Here is a 20,531-nt window from a genome sequence, read left to right as displayed (position 1 = left end):
TGTCTCTTATTATTCTGTTGATTCTAATGTATGTGCCATTATGTCTTTTTTTTTTTTTTTTTCTTAATGTGAATGCTGTATTTTAGTGACATTATTTCATGCTTTTGATGTTTAGTATGCTCCTCAAGAAGTAAATATTTTATATATTTTTTGGCGTATTCATGTCTAGGATGCCGAGAAGTACAAGTTAGATCACCCAAGTCATTTTCGATACTTAAATCAAAGCAAGACCTATGAATTAGATGGAGTGAGCAATGCTGAAGAGTATATTAGGACAAGGAGAGCGATGGACATAGTTGGTATCAGTCACGAGGATCAGGTTTGAGAGGACTAGATCGATATGACCTTGTCTTTTCACAGTAGATTTTACCAGGCATAATCTCTTAATGTATTTTGGTTCTATCATCTAATCAGGAAGCTATCTTTCGTACCTTGGCTGCGATTTTGCATTTGGGGAACGTTGAGTTTTCTCCTGGAAAAGAATACGACTCTTCGGTCTTGAAGGATGAAAAATCTACCTTTCATCTAGGGGTGGCTTCTAATCTTCTCATGTAGGTGATTGTGGGAAGCTTAAAAAATGCTTGTCATACTTTACCCCGATTATGATATTTTAAATCTAATTGGTAGCTATTTTTGCATATCTTTTTTTTTTTTCCCAATAAGTAAAAGATATATATTTTTTATATAAATAACTAAATAAAGCTAGTCTCAGTTTTTATATCTATTTTAAATTTTTATGTCTTAGTGTTCTTTTTGGGTGAAAACCAGCAATGTCATCCTTGCCCAGAGGTTTGATTCTCAGGTTTCTATTTTGGAAAGAAAATGTACGTGTGCGGTGGAACGTATGTAGTCATGGTTTCAACTCTTCTTTTGATTACTACCCCGTATTTTCTGCAATCTACAATTTGATTTCCTGATTTATATTTATTAATTTCTATTATTATTATTATTTTTGAATACCCCAATCTACAATCTACAATTAAGCTCTTCCCTCAAAGTAGAGAGAGAGGTCCACCAGCCCCCATTATCTTCCTTCTTTTCTTCTTCCCTATTAATGTTCACTATTAAACCAGCAATTCACCCAAAAGCTAAGCTTTTGGGTGAATTGCTGGTTTAATACTCACATTAATGTTCACTTTCCTTCCTGAGGTATTTGCATTGCTAACTGCTAAATATGCATTCTCACAACTAGGTGTGATTCCAACCTCTTGGTCTTAGCCCTTTGTACTCGCTCAATTCAAACTCGTGAAGGAATTATTGTTAAAGCACTAGACTGTGAAGGTGCTGTTGCTAGTCGGGATGCATTGGCAAAGACTGTTTATTCTCGTCTGTTTGATTGGTGATAGGCACTGGAACTTCTTTTTTTTTCTTTTTGGGACTTACTACACAAATTATGGCCACATCTCATAGTTTTTATGCATTGTCCTTCTTTCAGGCTTGTTGATAAGATTAACCGGTCTGTTGGGCAAGATTTGAATTCTCAATTTCAAATTGGTTTACTGGACATTTACGGTTTTGAGTGCTTTAAGGATAATAGGTAATCTCCTTGCCCTAAACCATATTTCTTTACATTTGGAGTTGCACTGTTAGCCTCATATTTATATCAAAGTACTGATTTCATAGTGCATTGAATTTGAAATGTAGTAGTTCTTTTGTCTCGAGCATTATAAATTCTCATTCGAGCACAACGTGGAGTTCTCTTAGCTTATAATTTTTTGTTAGATTCAAATCTTGTTGAGTAGGGCATTGACATTTTAACATCAAGAAGGTTTTTGGCTTAACTAGTTACATTCCTTGCTTGTAATTTGTTTACTTGTTTTCTTTTGTTGAGTATCTTCTACAATTGTATTATATTTTAGTAAATGGCATTTGTTTTGTTTTTGTTGGGGAACTTCTTGATCAAGATTTTGATCTATATGTTATGATATAGTCGGTGGAAAATGGTGTATGATGGTTTCTGTATTTGGTGGTAGATGGTCATCGATATAGAATTTTATCTTGGGTCTCGATGGTAAGTAATCATCTAGTTTTTCAAGATGTATAATCTTTTAAAGTGGTGAAGTGAAAGTTGACATCTGGTTGTCTCTGTAGTTCTATATTACTTCAAATGGATGGAAGTTGGTTTTACTTATCTTGAAGAACATAATAGTAGTAGGAGGTTTCTATATGGTGCCTCGAGTCTTGAGTATTTTCCAGCACGAGAGATATTGATGCTTGAAGAAATTCTTATGTCTTGTTCCCACCTTTGTAATCAAAACTTTACTGTTTATCTCTTATAAAATACTCTTCATATTGCCTCTTTTTCATTTTAATTTATTATACTTCAAGCATCTTTTTAGCTTAGAAAAGTGTTTTTTTTCTGGTTTCTCAAAGAACCAAGTGTCTACGCTATTGACTACTCAAAATGAATTGTTTTTGTGATCACAGATGATCTTTTTGTTTCGAATTTGGTGTACCATCATTGTTATTCGCTGTTTCATTAACACATTCGTTTTATATAGTTTTGAGCAGTTTTGCATCAATTTTGCAAATGAAAAGCTTCAGCAACATTTTAATGAGGTGTGCAGCCTTGTAATTCTCAATGCATATAGCGATGAGGGATTTGTATTTAATCTTTTCTACTTGTTTCAGCATGTCTTTAAGATGGAACAGGAAGAGTATAGCAAAGAGGAAATAAATTGGAGCTACATTGAATTTATCGACAATCAGGATGTGTTGGATTTGATTGAGAAGGTTTTCTCTTGTTTTCCTTTTATGCCTATTTTCCTGTTTATGGGGTGATATCTAGGTTTTTGAACTTTCAAAAATTTTGTGCAAGTTTAACTGTTTGAATTTTTTATTTTGGTTGGGGATGGAAACTGTGTGCATAATTATGGCTGTGAGAGATGAAGTGACATTAAGACCGATGGTCCTCGACTTCTATTTATCTCAATTGAAAACTATGTATAAATATAACATGATTTTAACTTCTATTAGTGTCTATTACTCTTAAAGGTTGGTAAGCGAGAACATATCTAAAAGACACCCATCACCGATAGACTAAAAGGTCTACCAGGTCTATCACTTATGGACCTACTTGATAGACCTATTATTGACTGAGGTTTATCAATTGATTGTTTGGATGCTTATATGCCATTATGTTTGTTAATTGTATTTCATATCAATATAATATAAATATGACCTATAATAAATAAAACCATTTTTTTTTACTTACATGTACTATAATGTGATTCTTGCATGTTCATTGTGGTATACTAGTGATATTTGAAATTGCTTTCTGTCCATGATTATTGCACTTCAAATTCTTAACTTGTGCTTTTGTTGCCAAATTGCTGGCTAGATTCCATGTTGATTTAAATCAACATATTTGGTTCAGAGAATCTCTATCTCTCCCTCTCTCAAACACACACATATTAACCCATATTTCCAAGCCCGTGTTAATTGTTTGAGCTTTTTTTTTCACTTGCCCATTAACTTATCTTTATGACTTGCAGAAACCTATTGGGATCATTGGTTTGCTGGATGAGGCTTGGTACCGTCTGAGTTATTCAATATCAATTGGTGCGTGTTAGCTATAAATTGTTCTGCTACATTTTATCCTTATCCTCATTTTCCTTTTCTTGCAGTATGTTCCCAAGATCAACTCATGAAACATTCTCAACCAAATTGTTTCAGAATTTTCGTACTCATCCGAGGTTGGAAAGAACAAAATTTTCAGAAACGGATTTCACTCTTTCCCATTATGCTGGAAAGGTGTGTAGTATTTTGATGTAAATTTTTGATCCTATTGTGCAAAATAAATACTATTTACTTCATCAGGGTGAAGTTGCTGTGTTTTTCCTCTTCCTGCAGGTCACTTATCATACAGATACATTTTTAGATAAAAATCGTGATTATGTTGTGGTAGAGCATTGCAATTTATTGGCTTCTTCTAGATGCAATTTTGTTGCTGGCCTTTTCTCTTCCTTACCAGAAGAATCCTCAAGATCATCGTATAAATTTTCTTCCGTGGCCTCAAGATTTAAGGTGGGACTGAAAAGTATTTCAATCTATGTACTGTGTACAAAGTTTCAGTGTTCATAGTGTTGGTAGGTTGAAGCTTTGCTAATGATAACAATCCATGGTGGCTACCTACCTAAGAATTAATATCCTACGAGTTTCCTTTGCACCTGAATGTTGTGGGGTCTAGTGGGTTGTCTCGTGAGATGTTGAGGTATGCGTAGGCTGGCTTGGACGCCTGCGGATATCCAAAAGAAGAAAAACTTTGTTAATTATAATTTGGAATTAGAATAAAGGAAAATATTTGAAGTTATTCTAGGATAAAGTTTGACATTTGGATAGTTGCCTTTTTTGTATTTGGAGGTATTCAATAACATTATTATGTGTCTTAGTGGGGGCAGGAAAAGAATGGTTTTCTGGATGAAAGCTGTGTTAATAAGTACAACGCCATGCTATTTGGTTACCTTTTTCTTCGAGTGGACTTAGATTTTTGCATCTTTCCTTTGAAGTGAATGCTCACTACACTGAAATGCTATTTTTATTCAATAATTTTATTTATTCATTTTGCCACCTGATGTTCTGATCTACAAATTGCGTTGCTAACAGCAACAACTTCAATCACTGATGGAGACGCTGAATTCTACCGAGCCCCATTATGTACGCTGTGTGAAGCCAAACTCTCTTAATAGGCCCCAGAAGTTCGAGAATCTAAGCATTCTGCATCAATTACGCTGTGGGGTCAGTTTTCTGGAAATTTGATATCTTTTCTCTTGTTGGAACTTTCAGCATGCAGATAGATACGTGATTAACATTCCTATGTTAACTTAAGTGGTTGCATTTTTGTAGTCTATTAGCTGTTTACTCGGTAAGGTTGACTTTAGTTTTCAACTAATGATTTATACATTAAAACGGGATTTTATTGTTTCTCCTTTTGAGTTGTATGCTTAAACCTTATATCTGTATGCGAATAATCAGATTGTTGTTGGTGTTTGAGTTGCAAGTTCAGTTCACTTATTAAATTCTTCAAGCTTAGAAGACTTTTGAAAGTGGATCATAAGGATTGCGCAAGTGTTTTAGGATTATGGTTTACAGTGTACTGGCATTTGAATTTGAGTTATTTCTTCACTGCATTAACTCAAACTCATGTTGGGGGTAATAGTTTGCATTTTGCATTTTTTTCCCGAGAAGGAAACAACTTTTCATTAAAGACTAATGCTTCAAGTTTGCATTGTTAGTCTCTTTTCATTAATTCATTAAATAGAAACAAGTCAAGTTTGCATTTTGAATTTGAGTTTTTCCTTCGCTGCACTGACCAAAGTTCATATCGAGGGCAAAAAATTTGCATGGATAAAGTTGGTGGTCAAGGTGCTGTAGCATTGTGAAGATCCTGATGTAGGGTTCTTTTGGGATTTTCCTTAATTGTTTAAAAGGGTTAAGGTCTTCTGGTTTTAAGTTTGTTTGATATATTGGCTGGTTAAGTTATTTTTGAGTTTGAAGTTTAATAGTTTTACCATTCAAACAAGTTGACGGTCCTTTTATCCAGCCTATTTAAGAAGGTCTCTGTATTTTCTTGACTAGAAACATATTCATAGAACAAAGAGAACAACCTAAGTGTAAGGGACAAGAGGGCCCTCACAGGAAAAAACTAAAGAATAAGGGCCGTAATTCGTACTCCATCAAGAAGCTATGTGTTGCAACACAATCCAAAAAGAATCAAAAGAATTATAATTGTCTTAAAAAATTTCTACTATTCCTCCCTTTCCAAATACACCACAAAAGGGAATGGGTAGCACACCTCCACAAAATGTTTCCTTCTGGACTATTGAGACCTTCCAACATCCATCTATCAACCTTACTAGGAAGACAAATCTCGATATTAAAGATTCTGAACAAAGTATTCTACGCTTTCCCAGTAAAAATACAATGCAGAAATAAATGTTTCAGGTCTCCTCGTCTTTGAAACAAAGGCAGCACATCGAAGGACTGAGCATGGTGTGCTGGAATTTTGTTTTGAAGTTTCTCATGAGTGTTAAAACTTCTATAGCGAGCGACCCTAAGAAGAATTTCACGTTTTTGGGATTTTAGTCTTCCAGTTCAATTTTAATGTTAATAAGATCATTCTTCAAGATTTCTCCAGAACTTCGAGTTTTCATCGTGACCAATTGGAAGTGTTAATAAAATATGAATTTCATCCAAATGAAAACCAGATCAGATTTGAAAGCTCTTTTCAATTGGTCACGTTGAGGGAATTTCTTTCTTTCTTTCTTTCTTTTTTTAATATATCCTTTTTGAAGCGTTTTATAAAAAAAATGGTCATGACGTGGGAATAGTTTATATACACTTTAGAGTTGGTAACTCTTAACTGTGAAAGTCTCCTTCCAGAATGACGCCTCTCTTTCTCTCTCTGCCATGGAACACATGATTCTGTCTTTTTTCTCTTTCTTCTATAATATCTGAGCTGCTAAACTTTATAAAGTTGAATACGCAACTGGTAGAGATATATGTCAACAGAAATTTTGATTAGACGTGGGAGAAGCTTTGATCAATAATGCCCTGTGGGGTGGGAAAGAGCTACTGGTTGTTTTGCTTGGGGTACTTGTTTATTTATAACTATATTTTTTACGCTTAAATAATAATTTTGTTTTAGTAGAAAGCTTATTAAGAGATTTGTGTATCTTTATAGTGTTTAAAGTATTTTACCAGCGGTGTCAAACAGTCTTTAAGAAGGTAGCTTAGAAATCAAATACAAACTCCATTTGTTTTAGTAGAATGTTTATTAAGAGATTTGTACAGTTGTTCCGGAGACACTGTAACAAAATATTTTTCTGAGATAAATTTTCTGTCGAGGGTACAAAGATAGAAAAATAGCAAAGTCTGTGAGATGTGGTAATAATTAAGAAAATTCTGTGATGTAGACATAACATTGACTTGGCTATTTGGGTTGTTTTCTTTATGTGTAGATTTTCTATTTATGTGCTCCAAACATGCATGCAGTTTGTTATTTTGACTAATAAGTGCAACGATAGCATGTAGTCTTTGTTCAAGTCATGTGGGACGCAATGTAATTTTTAAACTTGTTTGAGTGAAGGGTGTTTTGGAGGCTGTTCGAATAAGTCTAGCAGGCTATCCCACTAGAAGAACTTATGCTGAGTTTATTGATCGTTTTGGATTGTTGGCACCTGAATTATTGGATGGAAGGTTTGTTTTATTTGTGTATTCTTTATTTTGATATATTTTTGTCCTTTTTCTAAAATTTTTGTAATCATTCTATTTTTTCTGCTTTATGTTTAGGAAAAACAAAATTGGTAATAATTTTTTGTTTTCTATTGGTAAAAAACAAAAGAAAAAGAACAAAAGAACCCTCTTGTAACTACTACTCTTCTTCTCTCGACCCTCTCCTCTCGTCTGATTCGGATCTGCCAACCTTAACTTTTTCACCTAACTCTAACAGCTGTTGCAACGGTCGTACTGCATCTTTTCGTACGTCAGCATCTTGCTGACTTCGATGCCAGCTCCATCTGTCGGTCCTCTGTCGGTTTCTGAATGTTGGCTCAATTTTTTAGGTTTTTAGCCTATCTTCTTCCATATCTCGTTGTTTTCCTAGCCCTTCCCTGATCATCGGTTTCCCAACCTTCATTCTCTGTCCTTTCTTGCATTTGATGTCTTCAAATGCTCTTTCCATCTGCTGCCTTCGGCCACTGTCTCCTACCTGTGTACCCAAACAAGCCAAAGCATCTTTATTTTACTTAGTTGGAATCCCTTTCTTTAATATTGGTGCTTTTGTGGACTTGTTTTTTGTATGCTTATGCTTATTCTTTCATTTATTATCAATGAAAGTTGTTGATTCTACACAAAAAACACGTTAATGTCTTCTTCAATCTCTGTTTTCTTAATGCGGGTTGTTCTCTCTCTCTGTCCCCCTCCCTCCCTTCCTCCCGTTTGTTTATGTTTCGTGGGTTATGTATTCTGCTCAAATTTTGTTTTTGTAGCTACGATGAAAGATTGATTACAGAAAAGATTCTACAAAAGTTGAAGCTAAAAAATTTTCAGGTAAAGTTGTCATATGAATCTGTTCTTTTAATCGTTTCCTATCTTGAATGAATACATGAATGTGTTGTGAGTGCATCTGAATAAAATTAGTTTAAAATACAAGTTGAAGTCCCTAAAATTTTAGGGTTGTGTCTAATAGTATTTATTAAATTCCGTATACCTATTGGATATACAACTTCGATTGAAAATTTAGGGGCCTATTAGACGTTTATAAAGTTCAAGAATTTATTGGATACAGTTTTGAAAGTTCATGAACTGTACGTGAAATTGTAATTTAACAGATTTTTTTTTTATTGTATCATATAGTTCTATGTTTTCTTTTGAATATTTTTGTGCTATAATTGTGGTTTTGATCGTTGTACTTAAATCCATATATGTGGCCGATCTGAGGTTTTTACTTTAAACAAATCATGCAGCTGTTGAAATGTGTACCTATTTTGTAAAATCTATATTGTAGTTGGGTAGGAGCAAAGTCTTTCTTAGGGCTGGTCAAATTGGAATCCTGGATGCTCGAAGAGCAGAAGTATTAGACAATGCTGCGAAGTGCATTCAACGCCGGTTACGGACATATCATGCGCGCAAGGATTTTCTATTGATGCGTTCTACTGCGATTGCACTTCAAGCATATTGCAGAGGTCATTGTACTTGTTTCCATTCTCCAATTAATTTATTCTATGGAGGTCATATAATTGGCTGGGCGTCTCTACCCTATTCATATGGTTGTGGTTCTCGGTATATTCATGTCAAGTGTTAAGAGATTAGCATTCATGTAGTTGAATGTCTTGTGTGTTGCTATAACTGTTTTGCATGGATTACATTATTGGAATAAGTTGACTTTACCATGTCTTCAGCACGTAAAAATTAACCTAGCAATGCATTTGAAAAAGGTGGATTCCATAGAGATCTTATACGTTTAGTCTCTGAAACCTATTCTCCAGTTATGCTGTTTCCTTGTGTCGTTACCAGAACCTTTTCTGGTCATTGGGTAGCTTTAAACCATCATGAAGTTTAACATACCATACTACTGGAGGAGTGAAGACGAGAATCATGAATTTGATAATTCCAAAAAATCTGTCTTTTCGAGGGGATGTGATTGGAATTTGTCTTTTCTTTGTTCCTCCAAGTCGTACGTAAGACTTCCATCAAACACACCTTTCCACAGGTTTGAAACAGCTTTGTATGGGGTTTTACACCTAATTGCAAAGTCAGAAATTTTAAAACTGCTTCTATGGAGTTTTACTTTTTTGCACTGGTCCCTACTCAATGTTATATCTGTCAGATAATTTAAAATTTTGATCTACTTGTTAAAATTCATCTGTGATGAATTTTGTAAAATTTTAATTTTGTTTCAATCCCAGGTAGATTGACATGAAAAATGATATAAAAAGTGGGTTAGTACTCATGTTTTAAAATTGAAATGTGGGATGGCTCCATGAAAATTTATTGGTTGCCTCACTTGATATCATGACAGGAAAAACATGCATTTCATTAAATTTGTTTTACTATTTGTAATGTAGGCATTATTGATTGGTTACTTAGTTTATTAGTTGCTTCTACTGTAATTTCTTTCTTTGATAGCAATTGTTTTGCGTCTATATTCGGGGAAGGGACAATGATCTGCGTCTTAAAATATTTTAAAATTAGCTATGGCTTTACCTACAGTAAGCTGTAGTTTACCAAAACTAAATAAGCTACTAAATTGTCGCGATGGATACATGGATGACATTTGTGAGTTGTGGGAGGTAGCTCTTGGTCATGGGTGTTTTAGGCTAGTGGGAACTAGTTGGATGACCGCACACATGATATTAATTCTTTTCTACTGTGGTATGTTGTCTTTGTTTTGACTTGCATTAGCTATAATGGTGTTGTGATGATTTATATTATTTTTATAGGATGCCTTGCCCGAAAGTTGTATATAGCAAAACGAGAAACCACTGCTGCCACCACGATACAGAAATATATTCGCAGGTGGTTCTTCAGGAATATTTATTTAGAGCTCCATTCAGCTGCTCTAACCGTACAGTCCGGTATTCGTGGTTTTGCAACTCGCAATAGGTTTTTACATGATAGAAGAAATAAAGCTGCGGTATTAATTCAGGTATAAATTAAATGATCTTTCATCCGTTGGTGTTAATCAATGATATCTGCATTCCCCTCCCAGGTTACTGCTGATGAGCTTTTTCATGAGCGCGCTTCCACAGAGTAAATTTTTGGAACCTTTAAAAAGCTGATCAAGTACCTTATGAAACACTTGAAATCATCATTGCCAACACATTTCTTCCCTTTGCTCTGGAAGGAAAAACCATCTGTGAAAACAATTCAAGACAAACACTTTGTTTAGGGAACAAAAAGATTAATTAATTTTCTTTTGAAAGAAGTCAACCAATGAAAACCACCCATTTGTACTGGTTTTGTGTACTGTTTTGGCCTCTTCATTGGCATTCCGCACATATGACTTATAAAAGCCTTATCAGGTCATAAGGGGCTGAGCATACCATAGAATTCTTATTTCAGGTTAGTATGTTTGTGTTAATGCACATGTGGCAGAAGCTGCTCTTATGTGCAAACTTTGTTGTCTGATTTGGCTATGCTATGGCCTGTGGGTTTGGGGTTTGACGATCCATTTTTTTTCAAAGGAAACGGACAGATTCTTGTATGAGAAAGAAATGTGATTACACTGAAATTTGGGGGATTGGGTTGGTCTCCACTTAGTGTGCCCTACCATCTGATTCCAACTCTAATGCAATCTTGATGCAAGTAAATAGATAGATGTAGATTTTGACTTCTATGATGAAAGTGAGATTTTGGACGCCTGTATTTTACCTCTTTTCTGCCTCAATCTTTTGATGTTGATTGCATCTTCTGGACTATATATATATATATATAAAGAAAAATACATGTGCATCCAAGAAAAATAGCCCACTAAAGGAAGCACCAGTACAAGGACAGGTGCCGGTTCACCAAAATGATCTCCTTTTTCTAGTGGGCCGTTTCTTAAAAGCTCAGTCTCAGCTTTCAACAAATTTCCGTGAGTGCTTGTGAATAGCTGTGATCCTTTGCCACATGGTATTAAGCTCAAGGGAAAAATGCGAAAGCCATTTCCGAAGAAGGGTTTTGTTATGCAACCTTGAACATCTGTTTTAATTTAGTTAATTAGAAGTGAGCTTTTTTTTTTCAAACTCAACATACGTCTAAATTTCTTATTTGTACATCATTTCGATGTTTACGCTACCCGATTGGTACTCTGTCTCCTTCTCTCTTTCCTCTTTTTCATATGTGAGTTGTGGTTTCTTAATGTTTATGTTTTTGTTTTGTTTTTTTTTTCTTAAGTTTTTGTCTTAATTTATATTTTGTTTGCAAAATTTTTATCAGCTTGTAAACTTTAGTCATATTAATTGAAAACAATAGGTTGCTCTCGTTTCTCTTTGTTTATTTTAATAAAAATTACGCTTTATTTTCAGCTTGGCCTGACTGTAATCTTTTTAATTATTAATTAACTTTTTGAAATAAAAATCTTAGGCTCGATGGAGGACATTCAAAGTTCGTGCTGTTTTCCATCGCCACCAAGCTTCTATTATCGCAATACAATGTCGATGGAGGCAAAAACTTGCAAAAAGGGAACTTCGAAGACTTAAACAGGTGAGTATTCGATGAGTACAAGTATATAAAACATGACTTAAATCATTTTATGTCTTGAATTTTGTCATTGCACCTTTTCATCACCTCTTTTGGCAGGAGGCTAATGAAGCTGGAGCATTGCGTTTAGCTAAAAACAAACTCGAAAAGCAGTTGGAAGATCTTACGTGGCGGTTGCATTTGGAGAAAAGATTGCGGGTAATATTAGTTATCTTGGGTATTGGTTTACTTATTTAAATTAGTTCCTTTTTTCTTTTTCTTTTTAATAATGGAATATCTGAAAAAAATGTATGCAAGTTACTTTTTATTTGGTTATGTATGCCAGACGTATGTTATTTATACAATGTTAAGCAAAGGTTCTCAAAACTGAAGTGATACACGAAACAAATAGCCACATTTTTGGTTTGTTTGTTATATTGGCCTTGACTTCGGATAGATTCTTCTTTCCACATTTTCTCTTTCTAATTTATTCTGTCCCTCTCTTTTTGAATTTATTTGATTTTTCGTTCTCCAGCTTTTAGTTCGTACGTAGTATCTTTCTCTTACAGGTCAGTGTTGTGGATGCAGGCTTCTAATGAAGAGGCCAAGTCAAACGAAATAGTAAAATTGCAAAAGATGCTGCAATCCTTAAGTCTGGAGTTAGATGCAGCTAAATTAGCTGCAATCAATGAATGCAACAAAAATGCTGTGCTGCAAAACCAAATGGAATTGTTGGCGAAGGAGAAGTATGCTTTTGAAAGAGAAATGGTAGCGGTAGTCGAATTAAGAAAAGAAAACGCTTTCCTCAAGGTGAGTTGTGCAATTGACCCTTCTGGTAATGTGGTTCTGTTTGTGTTTCTCTATGTTTTAGACATAAACATGGATATTGCGATCGTCATTTTTTTAAAAAGCTATGATATGGATATGTCTGTGTATACGTTCTTTTTTTTACAAAAAAGGTCTGGAAATATGTAAATTTAACCTAAAAAGGCTAAATGTAATCCACTTAAAAGTATAAAAAATCATCTAATAACATATGCATTCACATCTATATAATTTTTTAAATATTTGAAAGACTTCTAGAATCACAAGACACACCATAGACCGATTCATGAATAGAACACTAATTACTGCAAACTTCTTTAGTTGCTTATAATGACAATAATACGTATTACTATTAAAAAATACATACACCAGGCAACAGTGAAAATCTTGAAATACAATAGTTAATAAAATACAATAGAAAAGGTTGGTGGTGCACTGGAGTCGGAACAATTGTAGAAGAAGAAGATTAGAGGGAGGAGTGCACAAAGATAAACAAAGAACATTGAATTGTTGAAAATTACCAAGTGGATTATCTTTTTCATGACTTTGTGGGGTTCTGGTGTGGAGAAGAAAGATTACATGATTCTAGGTTTTTTTCCCTTTCTTTACTTTTGTGTTGGTGGGGTGGTGAGCTTTTTCAATAGGTTGCTTAGTTCTGGAAAGGGACACATCTACCCGATAAAAGGAAGAAAAGAAAAGAAACATATACGTCAAATCACATAGATATACGTATCTACTATCTAGGATTAGTTGAAAATATCAGGTCTGGTTCTCTGACTTACATGAAGAATATATGCTTCATAGGTTTTATTATTTCTGCCATGATTTTTGGTAATACTATCTTTTTGGTTTTTCCACCAATTGCAAACAAGATCGAATGTTTAAAATTTTATTAATAAAAAATGAACGACAGTATTGGTTATTCCTAATTCATCCACCTTTTTCTTCCTTCAAGTATTCTTCTTTCTATATTACAATTTTTTCTAAAGAATTTTATCTATTATTGCAATATTAGTTATGCCTAATTCACCCACCATCGTGAGAAACATTCAGAATCCTATGGGTTGGAACTCTTTGGCTTTCATATCTCCTCTTGTTAATCAAAGATGTCCACGGGTGAAGCGTGGGGAGCCGATGATGACTTTCCTATCCTCGCTGCGTGTTTCATTCCCAAGGGATCAGAGCAAGGATTGTTTTATATCCTCGCTGCATGTTTCATTCCCAATTGTGAAATTTTAATGCAAATTTTCTTCAAACAAAATTTATATATAAAGAAAGGGACACTTTATTGTTTTGAAAATCGGTTATTTCAAGAGTTGTTTTTGGAAATTGTTATTAAAATTGGGTTTTTCAAAAATAGAAAAAAAAAACAAATTATTTACACACTATAAAGAACCACTAAAAGTCAAAATTTATTATACTTGATTTTTCTATAAAGGGTAAATATTTTATTAATTTTTACATTTTTGACAATTTTTCTTATTAAAGATAAGGTTGCCGTGTTTTAATTGTTCTTTTATTTTTTGTTTTTGAAAACATAAAAATGAAAATGAATTATGAGCCAAAGGGGTCTAAATTTCTTTTTTTTTTTTTTGTATGATTGGTTCTACATGGACAATTTGAATCCAGAGAGATTATTCTAAATTTCTAGTAAAATGAAATAATTATCAATCAAATCATTCATATATATAATATAAATTTAAAATTTATATTAAATTTTATAATATACTATTTATAAATTTTGAAAATTTTGACCATTAAATGATAAATTTTGAAAATTTAAATATACTATTTATAATAATAACAACGTGACATTAAATTTTTACATTAAATAAAAAAAGAAACTAACAAGGTGAGGGCGGTGACGGGAAATGCCTTGTCTATCCCTTTCCTCATTTAGCCTATAAGGAAGTTTTATGATTAATGCTATTGAGGTAGTTGGATATGTTACTCTTTTTGAAGCGTAGTATTAAGGCATTAAAATTATATATTTTTTAAACCAGAAGCAACTTTTTTTTATTAAGATAATGAAGAAAGACTAATAATGAAATAGTACAAAGCTACACGAAGGAATGAAAAACCAACTAAGAAGGATTACAGAGGATCTAAACAACAATCCAAATAATACTAATGCTCCTCGACAGATGATAATAATCCAAAAACCAAATAAAACATCAATCCAAAATAGAGGCCAAGAACTGGCTCACCAACATGAGTGATTTCTTAGATTTACATTTTGGGAGAAACCAGTTATATGAACTCTTGGTTCATGATGAATGTCATGTGTATTAGGAAATCATTGCTCTCTCTCTCCTTTCTCCCCTCCCCTCCCTTCCTTCCTTCCTTTTGTCCCTAACCCCACTCTGGCCACCTTTTTCTCCTCCAGCATTTCTCATCCTTCCTTTCAGGTAAGTCCCCTAGAGCTCGTTCTTTTTGTTCATCCTTGTTTAAGTGGCAGTCTGGTTTTGGTGATAATGGAAGTAGAAAGATGCAAAGTAGCAAACGCCTTTTACTGTGTTTGGTTCGATAAAGAATACTTCCAAAAAGAAGATGTGAAAGCTCTAAAGATCTTGACATTATCAGATACTCAATTCAGATGGTCCTTGGATGAGATTTTAGAATTCTTGTGTGGCCCTAAGAAGGTTTTCTTCTTTGGAACAGTTTTGATGATTTTGGAAGTAAAGGTTCTTAAAATTTATATCAAAAGTAGGTTGAGTTATGAGGTGTGTAGCTTGGAAGAGGAACAAAAAAACTATCCTTCATCTGGTGTCTTCCAATAGGGTTGGGAATCCTTCCACAAAATGTTAGAAAGTTTCTTGATGAAGCACGATTATTCGATTTGGTGTAGAAAACATCTCCAGACCTCCTCGCAGCTTCCTTCCGAGTCACTAGGGGCAAGTTATGTTGAAAAGGTGATGCTTAATGGATCCTTTGTTCAGGAATTGGTAAAACAGAGCACTTCTTCCCCTATGCTGACTTAAAAAATTCAGGGTGCAACTTACTATTGGGTGATTAAAAATCCAGAAGTTTTAAAAGAAGACTTAGATAATCTCTGGATTATTTCAAGATTATTTGGGTTTGATGATTGAAAGGAAATTATAAAAACCTTGGAGGATCTTTTTCAATAAAAGTTAATCATTAACCCATTGTTTGCGGAGAATGCTTTGATTAAATTGGCTGAAGGTTCTCTAGTAGAGTTAGTGGAAAAAAAGACTATGGCAAGTAATGTGTCTTTTTCATTTAAAATATGCGAAATGGAGCAGAATTAAACATATCAGATGATCAGTTATCGGAGGCTATGGAGGATGGATTAAAATAAAAAACTTCCCTCTTGATTATTGGAACAATCAGACATTCAAAGTTATTGTAGATCATTTTGGAAAATATCTCATTAGAAACGCTTAACCTACTAAATGTTTTCGATGCAAAGATTCAAGTAAAAAGAAACCAACGTGGTTTTGTACCAGTTACATTAGAAATGACAGACTTCAATTGAGGGAATTTTTTCTTACACTTTGGTGAACAAATCGAGCCTCCTCTATTAACCAAGAGTCGTTTATGTTTTGAGGATTTTTCAAACCCATTTGACTTAAGGAGAAGAGAAAATAAGAATTGTGAACACGGTTGGCCATAGGGAAAGAAGAGAAAATAAGCCTCCTCTCTAGGGAAAGAAGTGTGAACACAGTTGGATTTGGAGAGTCATACTTAAGGAGGAGAAAATAAGAATTTTAGTTTTGAAAGGAACAAGAAAGAGGAAGTTGAAGAGGAACTTTTAATGAAGAAAGAGAAAAATACCGACTGTACCTACTTTTGCAGCTGGAAAGTCACTTCAGCCAGTCAAGAACCCATCTTTTGGTGATCCTCTGTCCAATCCTTTGAACAAGAAGTTAAACTCTCAAATCAATTCGATTGATTCCTAAATAAAGACAATGTAGTTCCCATTTCAACGGATGTTCCTCTTTCAATCCATCATCTTCAGTTTCCCTTTCCTCTTGAGTCTGGCTCCAGAGAAAATTTGAAAAGAAAGAAATATGCTAAGGTCTTCCCACATTACCTCAAGCCCTTTCCGAAGTACTTTATCCGAAAGAAAAAACAAAGAAGATTTTGGCAACTTTCCTTAAAAACCCAGAATTTTGGAGATCAAGTACTTGATTTTCTTGAGAAAAATCATGCCCATTCTCTTTCATAAGCTTATTCCAGCTGCTCCAGCTGCTCCAAGCTGTTTTTAGACCACCTTCGTGTGACCAACTCCAAGCTCCAACAACCATCCTTGATGAAAACTTGGGTGAAATACTTCGGTGAGTACCTTAGCGTGACCAGCTTTTGGCTTCGACAACCACCTATGATGACAAGTTGACCACCAACCGAAACAACCACATTCACACAAGCAACTTAGACAACGGATACATATCCCGTCCATCCTCACATGATCAACTCCAACTACCAACTCTAAGCTACTGCAACCACCTCCAAATGGGCAAAAACAAGAGAATATCTGTTTTTTTTTTTTTTTTTAATTAATATTGGTGAAGAGAGACTGTACATATTTTCGGAATATTACATGTCTGTAGAAAATGTTAGTTATATTGTAAAGAAAATTGTTATGCAGTTGTGTTCAAATTGTGTGTTGAAAATATGTTACATTTTTCAAGAAGGAAAAGCAAGAAGTGTTTGATTTTTAAGCTTCTTTAGTGTTCATGATTGAGGGCTATGTTGTGAAAAGTTTTCATTTGTTTGGAATATGTTTGGTGTTTAGGAATGCAAAAAAAAAATAATAATAATAATAAAAAAAAAAATAATAATAATAAAAAAAAAATATATATATATATATATATATATATATATATATATATATATATATGTTTAATTTTTAGATGGGGTGTTTTCAAACATAGCAAAATGAACCAAAATATTTATAAAATATAACAAAATTTCAGATTCTATCAATGATAGATATTGATAGATAGAAAGTCTATCAGTGTCTATCATTGATATATTAAAATTTTGCCATATTTTGTAAATATTTTCAACAATTTTGCCACTTATAATAATTTTCCTTTTAGATATTTGTTATGTTTTAAGAATGAGAAAAAAAAAATCAAGCTTTTTGTAGTGATAAAAATCTTATGAAAATATACGTATAGTTGGAAATTTTTTAAAAATTGCAAAAGGAAAATCCATGACAAAATCAATTTTGTTTAGAAAAATTGCACCAAATGCCCTGACGCAACTTAACTTTGGACCCCAAACATAGGCTTTCTAACTCAACTCAACACCTCAGCACAGACAATTTAACTCTCCAACAATGATTACCAATTCAGTTTAGCTCTGAACACCAAACGCTCTACAAATTTTTGGGAAGAGTTTTTGATGGCCAATTTCTCAAATTTTAGTTGAAAATTTCCAGTTTGCATCAACTTTCCATCAAATTCTATTTATCTGCAACGAAGGGATTAATAGAAATCTTGGATTGAAAAAAGCCCAAATTTTGTGAATTTCTTTCTAAGAATTGTGGGATAGCAATTTGGAAAACAGGAGGAATTGAAATTCATTTCTACTTTTTATTTTCTCACCCTCAGAAAGTAGAAGCATCTAAAGTCTTCTTTTATACGAGTTGATTATTGTTGACTAGCTCTAACTGTAATATTTCGTTGATTTTTTTTCAACTTGTAAATGAAAATCTCTCTAAATTTCCCAAAAAAGTAACCCAACCATTTCTTTTCAACACCAGCGAGTACTTGTAATATCTTTCTACTTTATCATGGCGGCCAATATGCACATTCAAATATCCATCTTTGGGGAACTTGGCCAAGTGGATAAGTCCCAAAATGCTTCAAGACTTGCTTACAAAGAAAATGCGTGCACTGGATTTAGCAACTATTCAGTTAGAGAATTTTGAAACTGATCAGATGAGCTAAATAGAGAAATCTTCAACTTTTTCTTCATGTGTTCAGCAGAACTGATCTCATTTTCATTCCTGATGAAAAAGAAAATTAAGAAACAAATTGAACAAAACATAATTTAAAGTACCCACAGACCATCCGCTCTATAGATATAACTTGTTAGAACTTCATGGAGATACTAGAATAGAAGAATTATGTCAAAGATACTAGAATAGAAGAGTTAGGTCCTTCATGCTTGATATTGAAAGTTGTAACAATGGTTTTTTAAAGTCAAATGGCAATTGAGTCGGAGTAGCAGTGAAGGTGAATCATATCGTCAAGTGTCAAATGAACAAGGAAAATATAGAGTTATTGTATGGCTGAGACTTAGTTATATGGCTCCTCTGATTCCTATCCACTTTGCTATTTTGTATTGGAACAAATATCACTCTTTCGAGTGTTTGTGGATTTCTGATGTTAATTGCAAATTGGTTGCTCATAAATCCTCACAGAGTGCTTTGGACGCCATGGAGAAACGGAACTCAGCTCTGGAAGTTAAGCTTGTTGAGGCACAAAAGGAGGGTAACCACACTGTTGAAAAGTTGCAGGATGTTGAACAGAAATGCTCTAAGCTTCAACAGAACGTGAAAAGGTGTTATTCTTGAATTGAAATGTGAAATGCTATATTTTTGTATCACTTGAGTTGCATGCCTTCTTCCCTTATTCTTGTTTAACTTTTTAAAAAGTTTTATGGAAGGTTCTTTTGAGACTTTGATCTATGTTGCACCTTACGCTCCTTGGGTTCTGCTTTATTTTTCTTACCTCACCTCAGTTCTTTTTTTAAAATAGTCTTGAAGATAAACTCTCCATTCTAGAGGACGAAAATCATGTATTGCGACAGAGAGCCTTAACTGCAACTCCAAGGAGCAACCGACCCAATTTTGTAAGGGCATTATCGGAGGTAGGACATTTTGTGAATAATACTTGAATGATCACATGTACAAATTTTGTGTACCATCAGACTATATGACTTTTGTTTCACGACTTCATAATCATCAGTTTTTCTGTGAAACAGAAATCCTCTGGTGTGCTTGTTCCTAATGCTGATCGGAAAACTCTATTTGTAAGATATTATTTCTATTTATGCATCAGTCTGGAAATTGTTATACTGTGTTATCCTTCTAACAAAAATATTGTTTGTTACAGGAGTCACCAACACCTACAAAACTGGTTGCACCTTTTTCACAAGGCCTTTCTGAGTCACGGCGAACAAAATTAACTGTAGAGAGACACCAGGTTTTTACATAATTCATTGAATATCATGCATTCAATTTGAACTTTTTATTCTTGAAAATCCGTGGATGATAAAAAGTGCATTTCCATACAGGAAAACTATGAAGTCCTTTCTAGGTGTATAAAAGAAAATTTGGGATTTAAAGGTAGCAAACCACTCGCTGCTTGCATTATCTACAAATGCCTTCTTAACTGGCATGCCTTTGAATCAGAACGAACAGTTATTTTCGACTATATAATTGAAGGAATCAATGACGTGCTCAAGGTTATTTTCTTGTTTCAGTCTGTCGTGTTCAGACATCTGTTCGATAAAATTTCTTAAGCTGTCTCCATTGTTTGTTCCAACCTGTTTTTTCTCTTTCCATCCAAGCTTTAACTTTGCTATTCAAAATTTTCTATAATGACTCAGTCTGGGGATGAGAATATTACCTGTCCATATTGGCTGTCAAATGCGTCTGCATTACTATGCCTCTTGCAAAGAAACTTGAAGTCGAATGGTTTTTTGAGCGCAGCTTCTCAACGTTCCGCTGGTTCCGCTGGCTTAGCTAGTAGGATTTCTCAGGTGAGCTGAGCAACTCTTTTTGAGTTTGTGATTTTGTTTATTTTGAATATATATATGTGTGTAATATACATACACATGTATATAATTTACCCTATTTTGGGTGAGAGTTGAGTTAAAGTAACTAACTATTTCTCAGGTGAGCTGAGCAACTCTTTGAGTTTGTGATTTTGTTTATTTTGAATATATATATGTGTGTAATATCCATACATACATATATATAATTGGGTAATTATAATATGTAGCAATATTTAGAATAATTATTAAGTATGTAGCAATATTTTAAAAAAATTGCAAAAATAGCAAAA

General features: G+C 33.8%; 1 protein-coding gene across 3 annotated transcripts in view; it reads left to right on the top strand.

Moving 5' to 3' along the window:
- Positions 1-20,531, top strand: part of LOC103488524 (myosin-15) — a 30,914-nt gene that overhangs the window by 5,592 nt on the left and 4,791 nt on the right. For all 3 annotated transcript variants that reach the window (XM_008447319.3, XM_051082084.1, XM_008447320.3), the window contains 23 exons: positions 170-319; positions 415-551; positions 1,193-1,339; positions 1,436-1,537; positions 2,502-2,559; positions 2,632-2,733; positions 3,495-3,532; positions 3,627-3,753; positions 3,853-4,026; positions 4,606-4,737; positions 7,088-7,197; positions 7,989-8,049; positions 8,507-8,684; positions 9,942-10,147; positions 11,569-11,688; positions 11,785-11,883; positions 12,253-12,474; positions 18,884-19,023; positions 19,221-19,332; positions 19,447-19,494; positions 19,578-19,667; positions 19,759-19,929; positions 20,074-20,226. In XM_008447319.3, coding sequence (XP_008445541.1) covers positions 170-319; positions 415-551; positions 1,193-1,339; positions 1,436-1,537; positions 2,502-2,559; positions 2,632-2,733; positions 3,495-3,532; positions 3,627-3,753; positions 3,853-4,026; positions 4,606-4,737; positions 7,088-7,197; positions 7,989-8,049; positions 8,507-8,684; positions 9,942-10,147; positions 11,569-11,688; positions 11,785-11,883; positions 12,253-12,474; positions 18,884-19,023; positions 19,221-19,332; positions 19,447-19,494; positions 19,578-19,667; positions 19,759-19,929; positions 20,074-20,226 — 2,877 coding nt within the window. The remainder of the gene's footprint in view (positions 1-169; positions 320-414; positions 552-1,192; positions 1,340-1,435; positions 1,538-2,501; positions 2,560-2,631; positions 2,734-3,494; positions 3,533-3,626; positions 3,754-3,852; positions 4,027-4,605; positions 4,738-7,087; positions 7,198-7,988; positions 8,050-8,506; positions 8,685-9,941; positions 10,148-11,568; positions 11,689-11,784; positions 11,884-12,252; positions 12,475-18,883; positions 19,024-19,220; positions 19,333-19,446; positions 19,495-19,577; positions 19,668-19,758; positions 19,930-20,073; positions 20,227-20,531) is intronic.

This window comes from Cucumis melo, chromosome 3 (genome assembly GCF_025177605.1).
Source record: "Cucumis melo cultivar AY chromosome 3, USDA_Cmelo_AY_1.0, whole genome shotgun sequence".
NCBI lineage: Eukaryota > Viridiplantae > Streptophyta > Magnoliopsida > Cucurbitales > Cucurbitaceae > Cucumis > Cucumis melo.
The sequence above is the reverse complement of the archived record's forward strand: the minus strand, read 5'-3'. Positions and strand labels throughout refer to the sequence as shown.